Source organism: Varanus komodoensis, unplaced genomic scaffold (assembly GCF_004798865.1).
Source record: "Varanus komodoensis strain SLA01 unplaced genomic scaffold, ASM479886v1 scaffold81, whole genome shotgun sequence".
Taxonomy (NCBI): domain Eukaryota; kingdom Metazoa; phylum Chordata; class Lepidosauria; order Squamata; family Varanidae; genus Varanus; species Varanus komodoensis.
This window is the reverse complement of record NW_025336495.1, coordinates 1,221,806-1,234,285: the sequence shown is the minus strand read 5'-3', so window position 1 is coordinate 1,234,285 and position 12,480 is coordinate 1,221,806. Positions and strand designations below refer to the sequence as shown.

At 49.5% G+C, this 12,480-nt stretch overlaps 1 protein-coding gene, 1 long non-coding RNA gene and 2 other non-coding genes across 7 annotated transcripts in view; 1 reads left to right on the top strand and 3 right to left on the bottom strand.

Annotated features, from left to right (window-relative positions):
* Nucleotides 1–12: 12 nt before the first annotated feature.
* Nucleotides 13–10,725, bottom strand: CCT6A (chaperonin containing TCP1 subunit 6A). Its single transcript, XM_044456048.1, has 14 exons — nt 10,511–10,725; nt 8,896–8,959; nt 7,874–8,008; nt 7,131–7,304; nt 6,884–6,987; nt 6,123–6,233; nt 5,749–5,908; nt 5,533–5,615; nt 4,572–4,668; nt 3,951–4,098; nt 2,081–2,214; nt 1,787–1,889; nt 903–975; nt 13–342 (listed from the first exon to the last, which is right to left on the bottom strand). The coding sequence occupies exons 1-14, from the start codon at nt 10,642–10,644 to the stop codon at nt 270–272; spliced, it is 1,593 nt and encodes a 530-aa protein (XP_044311983.1). The 5' UTR covers nt 10,645–10,725; the 3' UTR covers nt 13–269.
* On the bottom strand, nt 6,352–6,489 carry LOC123036760. The gene has a single exon (XR_006417201.1). It is a non-coding gene; the product is annotated as a small nucleolar RNA SNORA15 (small nucleolar RNA).
* On the bottom strand, nt 7,436–7,567 carry LOC123036761. The gene has a single exon (XR_006417202.1). It is a non-coding gene; the product is annotated as a small nucleolar RNA SNORA22 (small nucleolar RNA).
* A 176-nt stretch (nt 10,726–10,901) lies between the features above and the next one.
* The window catches only part of LOC123036675, a 9,671-nt gene continuing 8,092 nt past the window's right edge, over nt 10,902–12,480 (top strand). For all 4 annotated transcript variants that reach the window (XR_006417189.1, XR_006417188.1, XR_006417190.1 and 1 more), the window contains exons 1-2: nt 10,902–11,024; nt 12,039–12,104. This is a non-coding gene — a long non-coding RNA (uncharacterized LOC123036675). The remainder of the gene's footprint in view (nt 11,025–12,038; nt 12,105–12,480) is intronic.

Here is a 12,480-nt window from a genome sequence, read left to right as displayed (position 1 = left end):
CCAGGCGCCGCGCACAGAGCAGAGCGGTTTATTGGGTAGAGAGAGAGCAACTCCAGAGGCAGCAAGTCAGTGCGTGTAAAAAATAAATAGTAACTGATTTCACAGGAGCGCGAGATCGCGGTCTGCGAGAGGCCAGGTTCCTGAAGGCGCAGAGGTGGCTCTTCCGTTGCTCCGAGGTCTCAGCGGGATGCCAGGAAACGTGGGTGCCTCGAGCGGGGCTCTGGAGACAGGGCTGGTCTGGACCATCGCCCTCAGGACGGCTTTCCAGCTCAGCCTTTGAGAGATGACATTCCAGCACGCATAATTTCGTCCACCAGGAGAATGTTGCTGGCTATGACAGTGCTGAAGGAAACAGAGGGAGAGGCTGCGCTGACCCACAGGTGCCAACACCTGACGCAAACGCACACTCCGTCCCCGGTGTGTTCCTGCACCCCTCTGGACAGGGCGTGGGTGTGGAAAAGGTGACCGGAGTCTGACACCAAATTGCGTCATTCTCCCTGTCACCCAAAACTAATTTCTCCCTGGGCTGCAAATCCTTCTGCACTTGGTTCCTGCTGGCAGCTCTTGGGGTTCAAGTGAACAGCCCCGGCTCCCAAGCACATGCACCCCTGCTTTAGACAGACTTCCGATTTGTTCGGAAAACCTTGAAATCCAAGCACCAAAGCCTGGAGATGAGACTCCACTAAGAAAGTTTCAAAAATCTTCCAGACCAGCACTTTCTATGTGTACCCCAAAGTACTCTCACATTCAATTGCACTTAGCGGTCTAACCGGTTTGTGTGTAACCACAAACTGAACATGGTCGGGCACCATGCTATGCATGTTTAAGCAGGAACGCGCCCCACAGCCGCCCGCCTTCTCCAGCCAGTCCGTATTCAGTGCCTGCTCATCACAGAGCATTACCTTGAATGAAGCAACTGCTTTTTAACATTGTAATTGTCCCACACTCCAGCCGCTGCTGCCAGCATCGGTTCCCCTGGAAAACGACAAGAATTGTTGCTCAAGGCCACGACGGGGCTACACTCTGTCCGTGAGCACGCTCGAAGGAACAACCAGCCTGTAACACAGGCCCACCATGTGCTCACAGCACACTGCTTTTAGTTCAGGGCTCCTTTCAGTTCCTACAAACTGGTCCGAATTTTTACAGAACACTAAATGGCCAGAAGAGCCTGCGCATTTCAATGTCAAGTGTTGCAAAAGGGTTTAGATCGCAGGAAACAAGGCTAAGTCGTGCAGACAGAGCTTCAGAACTGCACTGGATCAGACCAAAGCTCTTGCTAATCCAGCATTCAGTTTGCTCGTTAGCCACCCACCCATTAGCTCTTCCGGAAGCACGCAAGGAGGACTGGACTGCCACAGCCTTAGTTCCCTCACAGCTGGCAGTCAGGCCAGCTTCCAATACTGGAGGAGCCGGCAACCCGCTAATGCAGACCCCCCTCCGAGATGCAGAACACGGCTGTGGCCTGCTCGTGACTGATAGGGTCGCCAGGAGAGAGTCTGCCAGGGTCCTCAGCTTTCTGACAGCTCCGGAAATGACCTCATCCTTCCAAGCTTGATCAAGGACAGCCCAGGCAGATCAGAGTTCACCTCAAGGTAACGGAGCTCACGTCAACCAACCCTGGGCACCCCAGGACTGGAGCTCGTGGCAGAGGCAACAGGCCAGCCAAAGAGGCAGGTTGCAATTCTATGCCTCTCCAGCACACGGCTGTAAGGCTGTTTCCCCTGCATCTGGGGCTGCCGTGGGGATCCCTCACACTCATTCCATTGCATGTGAACTCCACTCTTACCAGAGTTTAAATCAACGCCAACCAGTTGTCCTGACTCAGCATATTCAGCCTGAACCTTCACCAGCGTTTCTTGAGAATCATAGCCAGAGTTCTGAGCGAGGACCTGGGGGAATCAGAGAATACACAAAACCTGGAACAACTTCTCCACGCTCAGGGCGTGGCTTGCTTTATCTTTAATCGTAACCGATTCCCCACTGTGTATTTCACATGTGACTTGACATCAAGCTGCAGCTCTCCTCCTCCTCCACCCGGCAGCTGGTAAGTAGACCGACTCTTGGCCAAGTGGTTGCGTACCTTGGGAATGATCAGCAAAGCATCGGCAAAAGCCTGAACTCCCAGCTGGGCTCTGCCTTTTATACTGGGCTTATGCTTCACGAGGGCATCGGCGATGGCCACTTCTAGGGCTCCAGCCCCTGGAACCACACAGCCTGCAAAAAACAGCATGCATTAGTAGCCCCCAGCTGGGATCGCACACACAAGCACAAGCGGCAAGACTTAGCGCTCCTCAAACATGGTCCGGACATGAGCAAGTTTCTTTCTTGGGGTCAAGTATCAACTGGATTTCTTGTCAGTTGACTGTACTGCCTTTAGGTACTGAATATGACTATTCAGATGGGCTCTGTAGTCATTTGTGTTTAAAGCTGGTTTAATGCCTTCTGCAGATTGTCAAAACAGCCTCAGGCCAAGAAGCAGCAGATGCCCGGCAGCGTTTAAATGTGCCTTTTAGGTCAAATGTTCTGGTTTGGTCTTGCTGCTGTAGCTTCATGGGCTTCCATCCCCTTTCCTTGGCTTCATACCCCAAGGCAGCATACAGAATCCTCTCCATTTTATCCTCAAAACCACTACTTTATGCGGTAGGTTAGGCAGAGAATCCAGATTGGCCCGAAATCACTCAGTACACGGAGAGGGAAGCAGAAGTTCCAGCGAGTTTTTTTCTTTAGAATATATTCAGTAACCCCTGGCTGTTGAGGTTCCTAACTTTAATGGAGATGCTTCACTGTGCCTCCCCAATGACATGTATAGTATGTCATCTGCTTATGTAAACATATCTCTACTGTGGCTTAACTCTTTTGGTAGATTCAACAGTTTGTTGAATAATAGAATTATTACATAGTACCAAGAACAGAATATCTGAGGACTGGACCGGCTTCTCTGCACCTTTTCTACCTGTCAGTCATACTCCTGGTTGTTCTGGCAGCTGCTTCCAGTTTGAGTATTTCTTCCAAGACCTGCCACAGCCCAACGGCTGAGAGCTAAGTAGCAGCTGGGATATCTCAGAGAGGAACCTTGCACTTGTCTTGGCCTCTCTGTGCTAACGCCTGGCCATCTCACAGTACTGTAAAATTCAGGGTAAGCACCTTTGCTAGCAGGGAGTCTAAGCACTGCCAGAAAATAAAAGCAGGCCTTGGTTCTTCGGGGGCAACCTGACACAGCTGAGCAGGACCATCCATGCCTAGGGATGAGAGAGGGGCAGCTTCAGGGTGAGGCCTCAGTCCTAGGAAGTACAAGCAGCGTGACCAGAAAGCACCAGAAAAGCAGCACCACAGCCTAACGAATTCCTGGGGTGGGTAGTGAGGTCCCAGTTGCTCCATGTGAAAGCTGAGCCAGCACCAGTCAGGGCCAGACCTCACTGAGCGGCACCACAGCGCACTCTTTGTGACCTAAGTTGGTCTGTTACACCTGAACGTTTTCTAACTTAATATCAACTTTCCAATCTTTAGAAATGTTTAAATTTGGCATTTTTCAAATTTTAAATCTTTATAAAACTTGATAAATTCATGGTGCTATCGCTTCATTTTGTCCTTTGTTCCTTTGAATTGTGTTGTTTCAGCAGGCATTATACTCAGTGTCTAATGCTGATTGTTGAGTTATTTCAATTTTAGGGACGATGCAATAAATGACAGACAAGCCACACTCTTGTTTTTGTGCAAACGGAGCCGTGTGTTTCCATTGTGTGGTTCCTTGTACTCTCCCCCACCTCTGCATTGCCCTCTGGCTCGGTGCACTTGCCACAGAAGAACTTCCAGGAGGTCAGAAAGGAATCCAGAGTTACTGAAAGGCAGCAGCAGGAAAGCCAAAAGCAAACTCTTCCCTTTTAATCTGCTCTGTGCTGGCTGCACCAGGCCTACTGAAATGCTACAGGGTCCTTCTGTCCCAGGCTCACCATCCTCAATGGCGTTTTTGACAGCACGGAGTCCATCTCTGACTGCATCCTTGATCTGTGTCAGTGTGTGCTTATTTGGACCTTTGATCAACAGAGTCACGGAACGAGGATTGTCACACTTTTCAATGAAAGTGTACTTCTCTTCACCCTGTGCAAAGAGGACAAGCAAGGCGTTAACAGGGATGCTGAACGCATAGCTCCGTTACTTGATTTTCTTCTAGGTTGAGGCTGGATCCTTGCTGAGGGGCTTTATCACTGTGCTAAGTGATTTGATTAGCTTTTCCCTTGAAACCTGAAGACTTATTCCTTTCAAAAGAAGAAAAAAGTGAAATAATAAATAGAAATGGAGGCAGTGTGCTGATCACACTGACTGTACAAATGTACTCTCAAGACAAATGCACTCTCAAGTTCCTTAGCAACACAGAAAGAGTCCAAGATGGAAGTCTATGCAACAATCCAAATGCAATTTTCAATAGCTTTCAACACCACTAGCAAAGCATAGCATATAGAAATATAATCGTCATCACGCAGACACTTGCATTCACAGCCAAGCTCAGCTTTTAACACTCGCCACACAAGCCAAACTGCAATGAGGATGGGAAATGTGTTGTTGACACAAACCAGTGTGTATTCATAGACAAGGCCTGCGTGCCCCAGACAGTCAACAGAAAGGTCATCCACGGAGTTCATTGCGATGCCTCCACACGCAAGGGTCAACCTGGAAGAGAAGGAAAGAGCCTGCGTTTTGGGGCAGCTCTAAATCACAAGTGACTGGTACCTTGAAAACGGAGATGTACACCGCGTGTTGCATTGGCACGCTACCCCACGGCCCACGGGCTCTCTGGGCAGCTCTATCTGCTATTAGCCATGCTCACAAGAAACACACAGATCGGGTGCAAGTATCTTCCCACGCTGGACACATTTCAACTCCGCTCAGTGGTACACAGCACTGTGATCCTAAATCTGTTTGCTCTGGAGCAATCGCCCAAGAGTTTCTGCCCTTCCGAGCTCAGCTCCAGAGAAGTCTACAATCCCGCCCCCTTTCCTTTTTCCCATAGAAAGCTGCTGTACTAGTTGCAAGTGGACAGGAACCCGAGGCGGGGGAGAGGAGAGTCAGCTCAACAGCAGCCAGCTGGGAGCAGGGAGCTGCACCACGCTGTGTCGGGCTGCCCATTTCCGCCCTGCTGTGCTGTGGTAGAGGGGAGATGCTGGGGGGGTGGGGGCTGTGCTGTGTCTTCTCTGCCAATTTGTGCTGGTAGTTATGGGGGATGGAGCAGGGGGTTAGAGTTGTATTTCATTATTTAACATGTATTATATCACTGAATTAAGTAACACTTGATTTTGTATTGCTCTGCTAATATTATGTTTTAACTTGTATTGGCTTTAATTATGCTATTGTATTTATACCGATTTTGTATTTTTGCCTATTCTAAATGTTTTGATCGTGTTATTGTATTTCTACTGATTTTGCATCTTGCCTTGTGGTAAGCCACCCAGAGAACCCTAAGGGCTACTGGGCAGCATGCAAATGTAACAAATAAATTAATCAAATCAGAGATATTTCTGAGCAGCAGAAACTGACCTCTCCATGTTCCTTCGTTTGGCTCTACGCAAAGCAACAATCCCTTCCTTTGCAAAAGCATCCAAGGAGAAAGGGTCAATCCCCTGGAAAGAGAAAGACCAGGAGAACTGGATCAATTTTATAAGCTTTATTCTGAAATACCTGGTGAGAGTTATGAATCAAAAAAGGCTGCTTCACAGCAACACCGAACTGTCCCAAATCTACTCCCAGTCTCACCTTTTGATTGACCACAATGAAACCTTTATTAGAATCTGCAACAACAGACTTTTTCAAGTCAATGATCTTCTTCACTCGATCTTCAATGAACTTCCTTTCTGCCTTGACCAGTTTCTCTCTTTCTTCTGCACTCTTATAAAAGAAACCAGAATTCACCTCTCTGGAAACAGAAAATGGACCACATCAGCTGGATGCTGCAGGTGCTGAAACCATACAAAAGCATACAAGTGCAGGTGGGGGGACTTGGGCCCAGGTTGTGGCGGGAGGCTGGGGGCACTTGGGGGGAACCACAAACCTCTGACAGGATGCCCCATGAATTAGGGGACAGGCTCTCAAAGTCTAGGCTAGAGCGGTGAGCTCCACTGCATACGTACGTTTTCTCATACTCTAGTGAGACATTGCAAGTGAGGATGTAAGCATCTTCGAGTCTCTTCTTCATGTCAGGGTGACGAGCACCATGGTCCAGGACAAGTCCTCTGATCAGCCTGTTGAGAAGCCACTGCAAGTAACCGCTCACGCTCTCACCGCAAGCCCCCGTTTTGCTCCCACACGCCAGCACACCCGCCTCGCAAGCCGACTCCCGAGAGAGGGGCAGGGGCTTGCCTTTGTATCTGCCTCGGATGTGGCCATGCTGCCTCACATAGAGCACACCGGTAGGAACATCCCAGGCAGACGCGATCTTCTCGCATGGTGTCTGACTCCATTAGCCACTGCCAACGCTAATGCAGAATTCACCCATGCCCGCAGCCCACGCATCTCAGTCCCTTGCCAGTTCAGGGTACCGAACAGAGCCCTCGAACGGGAGCCTTCCCCAGCCTGGCCCCATCCGACGTCCTGGACTGCCAACTCCCACGTGTCCATGACCATCAGCCCTCTGCCTGGGCATTCTGGGAGCTGCGGTGGGAGGGCAGGCGTCTGAGGAAGGGTGCCCAGGAGACCAGCAGAACAGCTGCACGTGAACGAGTGCTGCTGACCGCCCAGGCGGCCTCCACCTTTGGCACAGGCACAGACTGTCTCCCTCCCCTCAGCAGGACAAAATGTGCCACGACAGGCTACGGGGGTTCTGTGGTGGCACTAGAACGGAACACCGTGGGCAGACCGAGTGCAGCATCTGTGGGCCTCGTGTGGTACCTACGTGGTGTCCGTTTCAGATTTGTGCTTCATTTCCATTATTTCCACCATGTGGAGGTCGATTGGCTCGTCCGCCTTCCGAATGGCGAGAATGGAGTCCACCACCGCCTGGAGAGAGGAGAGGACAGACCCATGAAAGGCCCCTTCCAAGATCCCCAGGACTCACCACCTGCTCGACCCTCCTCAGTGAAGCAGGAGAGCTGCACCCCATACGCCAAGGAAGCGAAAAACAAGAAGCCACACAGTCTCACCTCCGTTAAGATATCCGCAAGCTCGGAATGGAGTTTTGTACGCAGGGAGGTTCTGGCAACATCCAGAAGGGTCTCTCTGTCCATTCCCTTGGTTACTTTGACTTGCTCCAAGACCTGAAGGGCCTTCTCCTTTGCAGCTTCGAACCCTTCTGTAACCAGTCGAGGGTGCAATCCCTGGTGCCAGGCAGTTATGAATGACAGAGCACATGAGCATGAGCATCTATTTAGCTAAGAGAAGCAGCAGCATCCTAAAACATGAGTGGAGCTGATCTTCCATTACGTAACTATGGCATTAAATTTGCAAAAATTGTCCTGTCCTTTTGAATACATGTAAAAGGAAAGATGGTCCTTCCAATGCAGAGGGTAAAGCACAGGTTATTCTAGCACAGAGTTATGCCAAGGGAGCTGCAGAGCTCACTTGGGTGTTCACTGTGCACAAGATCTAAGAAGCTTTTGTACTCCACAACAGATTCCACCACAAGGAGGGAGAAGCATCACACACTCTGAAGGAATGAAAGCACAGGGGCAGAAAGGGGAAGCTCAGTCCTTGCCAAAAGGCACATTCTGCTTTCAGAGACTGCCACCGGCCCATCGAATATACCATTATCGGTGTAACTTCAAGAGCATCACTACTTCCATTTAGCTTACTTTAGTGTTACATTCAGAAAGCAAAGGGCAGCCAAACCCATCCAGGGAACGCTTGCCTGTCGCCTGGAAGGACTGCACACACAGTCCACGCATACCTCGGAAATGTAGAGATCTGCTTGTTTGAGCAGCTCGCCGATGATGAGCACGTTGGAAGTGGTCCCATCCCCAGTGATGTCATCCTGTGCCGTTGCCACTTTGGCTATCAGCGAGGCCGTTGGGTGCTGGATTTGCTGGAAACACACGGGAAGCCAAGAAAAGATGCCCAAACGCTATTTCTAGGGACTGCAGTGCTCCATTGCTTAGGTTTCAGAGGTTTAAGCTTCACAGGTTTGTTAGGTTTTAGGTAGGCTTATTGTTAGGTTTCAAATGAAGTTTTATGTTCATTTCATATCTGTTTTTATTTTTATATATTTTATGTGTTTTTATCTTTTTAATGTAAGCCACCTTGAGGCAACAGTAATAGGCAGCACATAAATGAAAGTATAAATAGAATAAATAAAGGGCTTGAGAAGACAATCAACAAAGCAAATCAGGACTGGACAATTCTGTATTTCTGATTATGCTTAGAGCCAAAGCTAACCAGAGATTGACCCAGCCACTCCCAAGTGCATGCTACTTTGTAAGGCAAACTGGTACAGAGCTTGGGTAATTTTGAAAAATAAGAAAAGGGCACAATCTGCATTTCATGTCCAAAAGTGTAACAGGAAATGAAGATTAGCCTTGCCATGACCAGACCCTTTTACTAACAGCAAAGGCCGGATCTAACACAGCTCGCTTCTCTATCCCTCAGAAATAGCCAAAGTCCGAGGGTAGGCGACTTGGTGACTTGGGCACGACGTCCATAGCTCATGATCAGGCCAGGTACAACTCTCTGGGCGGCTGCAGGACAAAATGCCTGGTACAGCTCTCTGGGGGGTTGCAGTACAAAATGTCTGGAAGGCTATCCCTGAACTAAGACACATTACCTGTTTAACATCATTTGTAGCCTTACTAGCTATACATTCCCAGTAGGCAGTCAGTACTCAACACAGACCTGATTCCAGACACCCCAAGAAACTCGCAAATGATGTGATCTTCACATTTTGGTTGACACCTTCCATGGGAGGAACTGACTCACCATCTCATGCAGCAAGACATTGCCATCTTTTGTAAGCTTGATATCTCCAGCGCCAGATACAAGCCTGTGGAAGAAGACAGCAGAACTATTAGTCCCTGGCCTCACCTCCCCCGGGCAAGTGGCAGATTCATGCCAAGCCGCCCCTGCAGCCGAACATACTGATGGCACGGCCTGCCCCAGCCAGTGCCAGAGCACATAGGAAGCGTAGAAGGGAAATACTCCACCCAGCCCACCATCACTTCCAAGCAAGGAGAGCGCTTCCTGCAGTGCACGAGTCTCAACACTAAAGCTACAGCTTGGGAAGAGCAAGAAACACCTTTGGTAACAGATGCCAGTAGTTCCAGGTGCTGCAGCAAGTACAGAACTGGCTCTCCAAAGGGATCGTTTGCAATTGTGATGGCCCAGGTGAAAACTGAACTGGCATTCACAGCTCAGGCTCAGTACCAGCCAACAGTATCCAACCCAATGGCAGTTTGGTGAGGAGTGCATTGTGAGTGTAGAACTCCCCTCTTCCACAAGCATTCTGGGATACAATGGCTGTGCTAAGTAAAGCAGCCCCCCCAACCTGGAATCTGGAGTTGGAGCACAACTCCCAGAACTCCCATCCAGCAGGATCATTGACTGGGAATTCTGGGTGTTGCAGTCCAAATGCTTCTGGGAGGTACAAGGTTGGGGAAGCCTGGAGTACAGCACTTAAGAGAGCTTCAGGCAACCAAGGACCCATGTTGCACGCACAACAGCCTGTGAGTGAGCCTGCAAGACCCCTGAAAGCAGGATCCTGAACCTGAATCTCTCCAATCCAAGTCCAGAATGCCAGTTGCTACTGAGTTAAAAACATTAAGAGAAAGGGAGTTTTGTGGCACTTTAAAAAATTAAGGGCACAATTCTATGCATGTTCAGGGAAGAAAAGTCCTATGGTTTCCAGCAGGCCCTAGCTATCCAAGTTAACCAGGGCATTCAAGGAGTTGTAGGTCTCTTTTTCTGTTATGTGACAGATTGCACCTCAGCAAAACTCGTGCTTTCAAAATGAAAGTCCCATCAAGTTCATCCCAAGCTCCTGGCAAAATAAGAAGGGCTACTACATATATATGTGTGCACAAAGACATTTTATATCAATGCTTTACTCCGAAGATAATTAACTAGCACCCTGCAGACACTTTGAACTTGAAAGTTCCATCAGGATCTCCAACAGGCAGGAACAACGCAATCCAAAGCACCTGGAAAGCAGCCGCTTTTCTTTCCACTAACTTGTGCACGTTTTAACTAAGTAATTGGGACAGCTGCATATTGTGCCTCCGTTCACCCATCTCTATTTTGCTACCCCTTCTCCAACGCCCAGCATCCCCCACAAACTAGCAGCTCTAGTCCTTCAGATAGATTAGACTACATTTCCCAGTTTGCCCCGCGCCGGCCAGCACGCTGGGAGGTGTAGTCCAAAGCACCTGGAGAGCCAGAAATCGAAGTTGCACGCGCTGAAACGATGCCATCATGGGCCCCGGGCTCTGCCCCGCGCATGCGCCCCACTTCCACTCGCGAGGACCACGCTCGGTGGGCGTGCCCTGCCGTGGCAACGCCCCGCCTGCCCTCCCTTCCCCCACCCCGCTCGCAGCCTCACATCTTCATGGTTCCTTTGGGGCCGAGGTTGGTCCTGAGCACGTCCTGCAGGCCCCGCGCCGCGCTGATGTTGACCGCCAGGGCCGCCTGGGCCCGCGCCACCTCGGCCTTGGGGTTGAGCGCCTTCACCGCCATCTCGGCCGCAGGAGACGCGAAGCCACGAGCCGGAGCCGGAGCCCTCGCCGGAGAGGAAGAGGGAGGAGCGTCTGCGCGCGCAGGCGCAGGCGCTTGGCTCTGACGTCACGGCTACGTACCTTCTGGAAGGCTCCTCCGCCCGCGCGGGCGCCATAGGCCCGCCCAAGGCCCGCCCCCGGGTCCCATAGGTCCGCCCTGGCGTCGATCACGACAGCGGCCCGGGCGGCGGTTGGGACCGTTTGGCGGCAAAATGCGGGCCTGGTGCGGCCTAGTCGGCGGCTGAGGCGGGCAGGCGCTCGAGTTTTTCCCCTCTGCTCTTGGAGCAGCTCGAGAAGAGGCCTCACGCCACGAAAGCTCGCTCTGCAGCAACGCTCCTTAAGGTGTCACAAGCGTTCTCATGTATAATGACTCGGGGGAAAAACAGAAAATAAATATTAGCAATAAAAATAAGTATTAGCATTACATATATTTAGGTTTTATTTGTATGTGCTGTGTGTGTGGGACACACCCATATAGGCTGTATATTCATTACATTTCTAGCCCGAGTTGTAACTACTTCGTATCTATACCACCCCACAGCTGAAGCGCTCTGGGCAGGTGTCCCCGAGATATTTCACATTTGTAAAGGTATTACAGGCTAAGGACACAGTATTGGGAGTAGGTACCATATAAAGAAAAGTAATCATAACAAGACCTACAATACCATGCATGTTTGGACAGAAAACACCTGAGAATCCTATGCGTGTTTATGCAAGAAGAACAAGTAGGCCCGACAGTCCTACATGTGTTAAGGCAGAAAAAAGCTTAAGCTTATGCATGGCTGACTGGGGCAAGCTGCAAACTACATTTTTCTGTCCAAACATGCATGAGATTGTACTCATTCTAAAAAGAGTGTGCCTGTTTGGGAGCTCCTACCTCACACAGTTGTGAGGCTGAAATGAGAAGAGGCTCATTTATGTCACCTTGGGTTCCTTAACACACATAATGCTAATGTATTGTTTAATACTGAATATTTGCTTACAACTAAAAAAACTATAATAGTCTCTATTTGCATAGAATGTACATGTGCCAGTTGTGGGGAAAAATCAGATAAATTCTTATAGAAAATGGTTGCTTATACAACACTCTGTATATGTTCTAAAAGCTTGTATTTGGTTTCAGCCTCTATTTGGAAACACTGTTCATAAGGTTTGTCTGTGGAGAAGGGTACCTGGGGGGTCATTTAATACACTATGGAGCGTTGTAATGAAATCCATTTCCCTGTGAAATCTGAGCATACATTCTTGCAACTGGTAACTCAAAATGTCATGACATGGTATACATAGTAGTTATTCTTATGTATTGTAACCCTGTAAATCCCTTTTGGGGACTTACATAAAATTTCCATTTTCCAGGTATTTGTGGATGGAAATGGTGTAACCTCTTTATGATGTGATGTGCTTCAAGAAAAGGGAAAACAGGTACCCTAAACCATCGTGGTAGCTCAACTTTTAGTGTGTTGAATTTTAAGAGTTTAATTTTTTCTACCTTGATTTTTTTAAAATAGACATTTAAAAGAGTTATCGTATGTTTCTGTCTATAAGACGCCCCCATGTATAGGACGCCCCCCGCTTTTTCTACCCATCTCCAGCAAGCAAGCTGCTGCCACGCATGCATACCGCTTTGCTGCCCCCCTGCGGCGCCTCACCGCCCCCCGCCTGCGCGCACCACTTTGCCGCCCCCCACAGGCACTCGCTTGCCACCCCCATGTGCATGCCAGTCTCCCCCCCAGCTTGCTTGCCTCCCCCCCCCCCCGTATAAGACGCACCTCCATTTTTAAGTAAATGTTAAATTAAG

Bases quoted from the DNA above. Each gene is read 5' to 3' on its own strand.
- CCT6A (XM_044456048.1), bottom strand. From the start codon at position 10,644: ATGGCGGTGAAGGCGCTCAACCCCAAGGCCGAGGTGGCGCGGGCCCAG. The intron at 8,009-8,895 runs GTGAGTCAGTTC...GTGTGTTTCCAG, and splicing joins ATGTCTTGCTGCATGAGATG to CAAATCCAGCACCCAACGGC. The intron at 5,909-6,122 runs GTACGTATGCAG...TTCTGTTTCCAG, and splicing joins TCACTAGAGTATGAGAAAAC to AGAGGTGAATTCTGGTTTCT.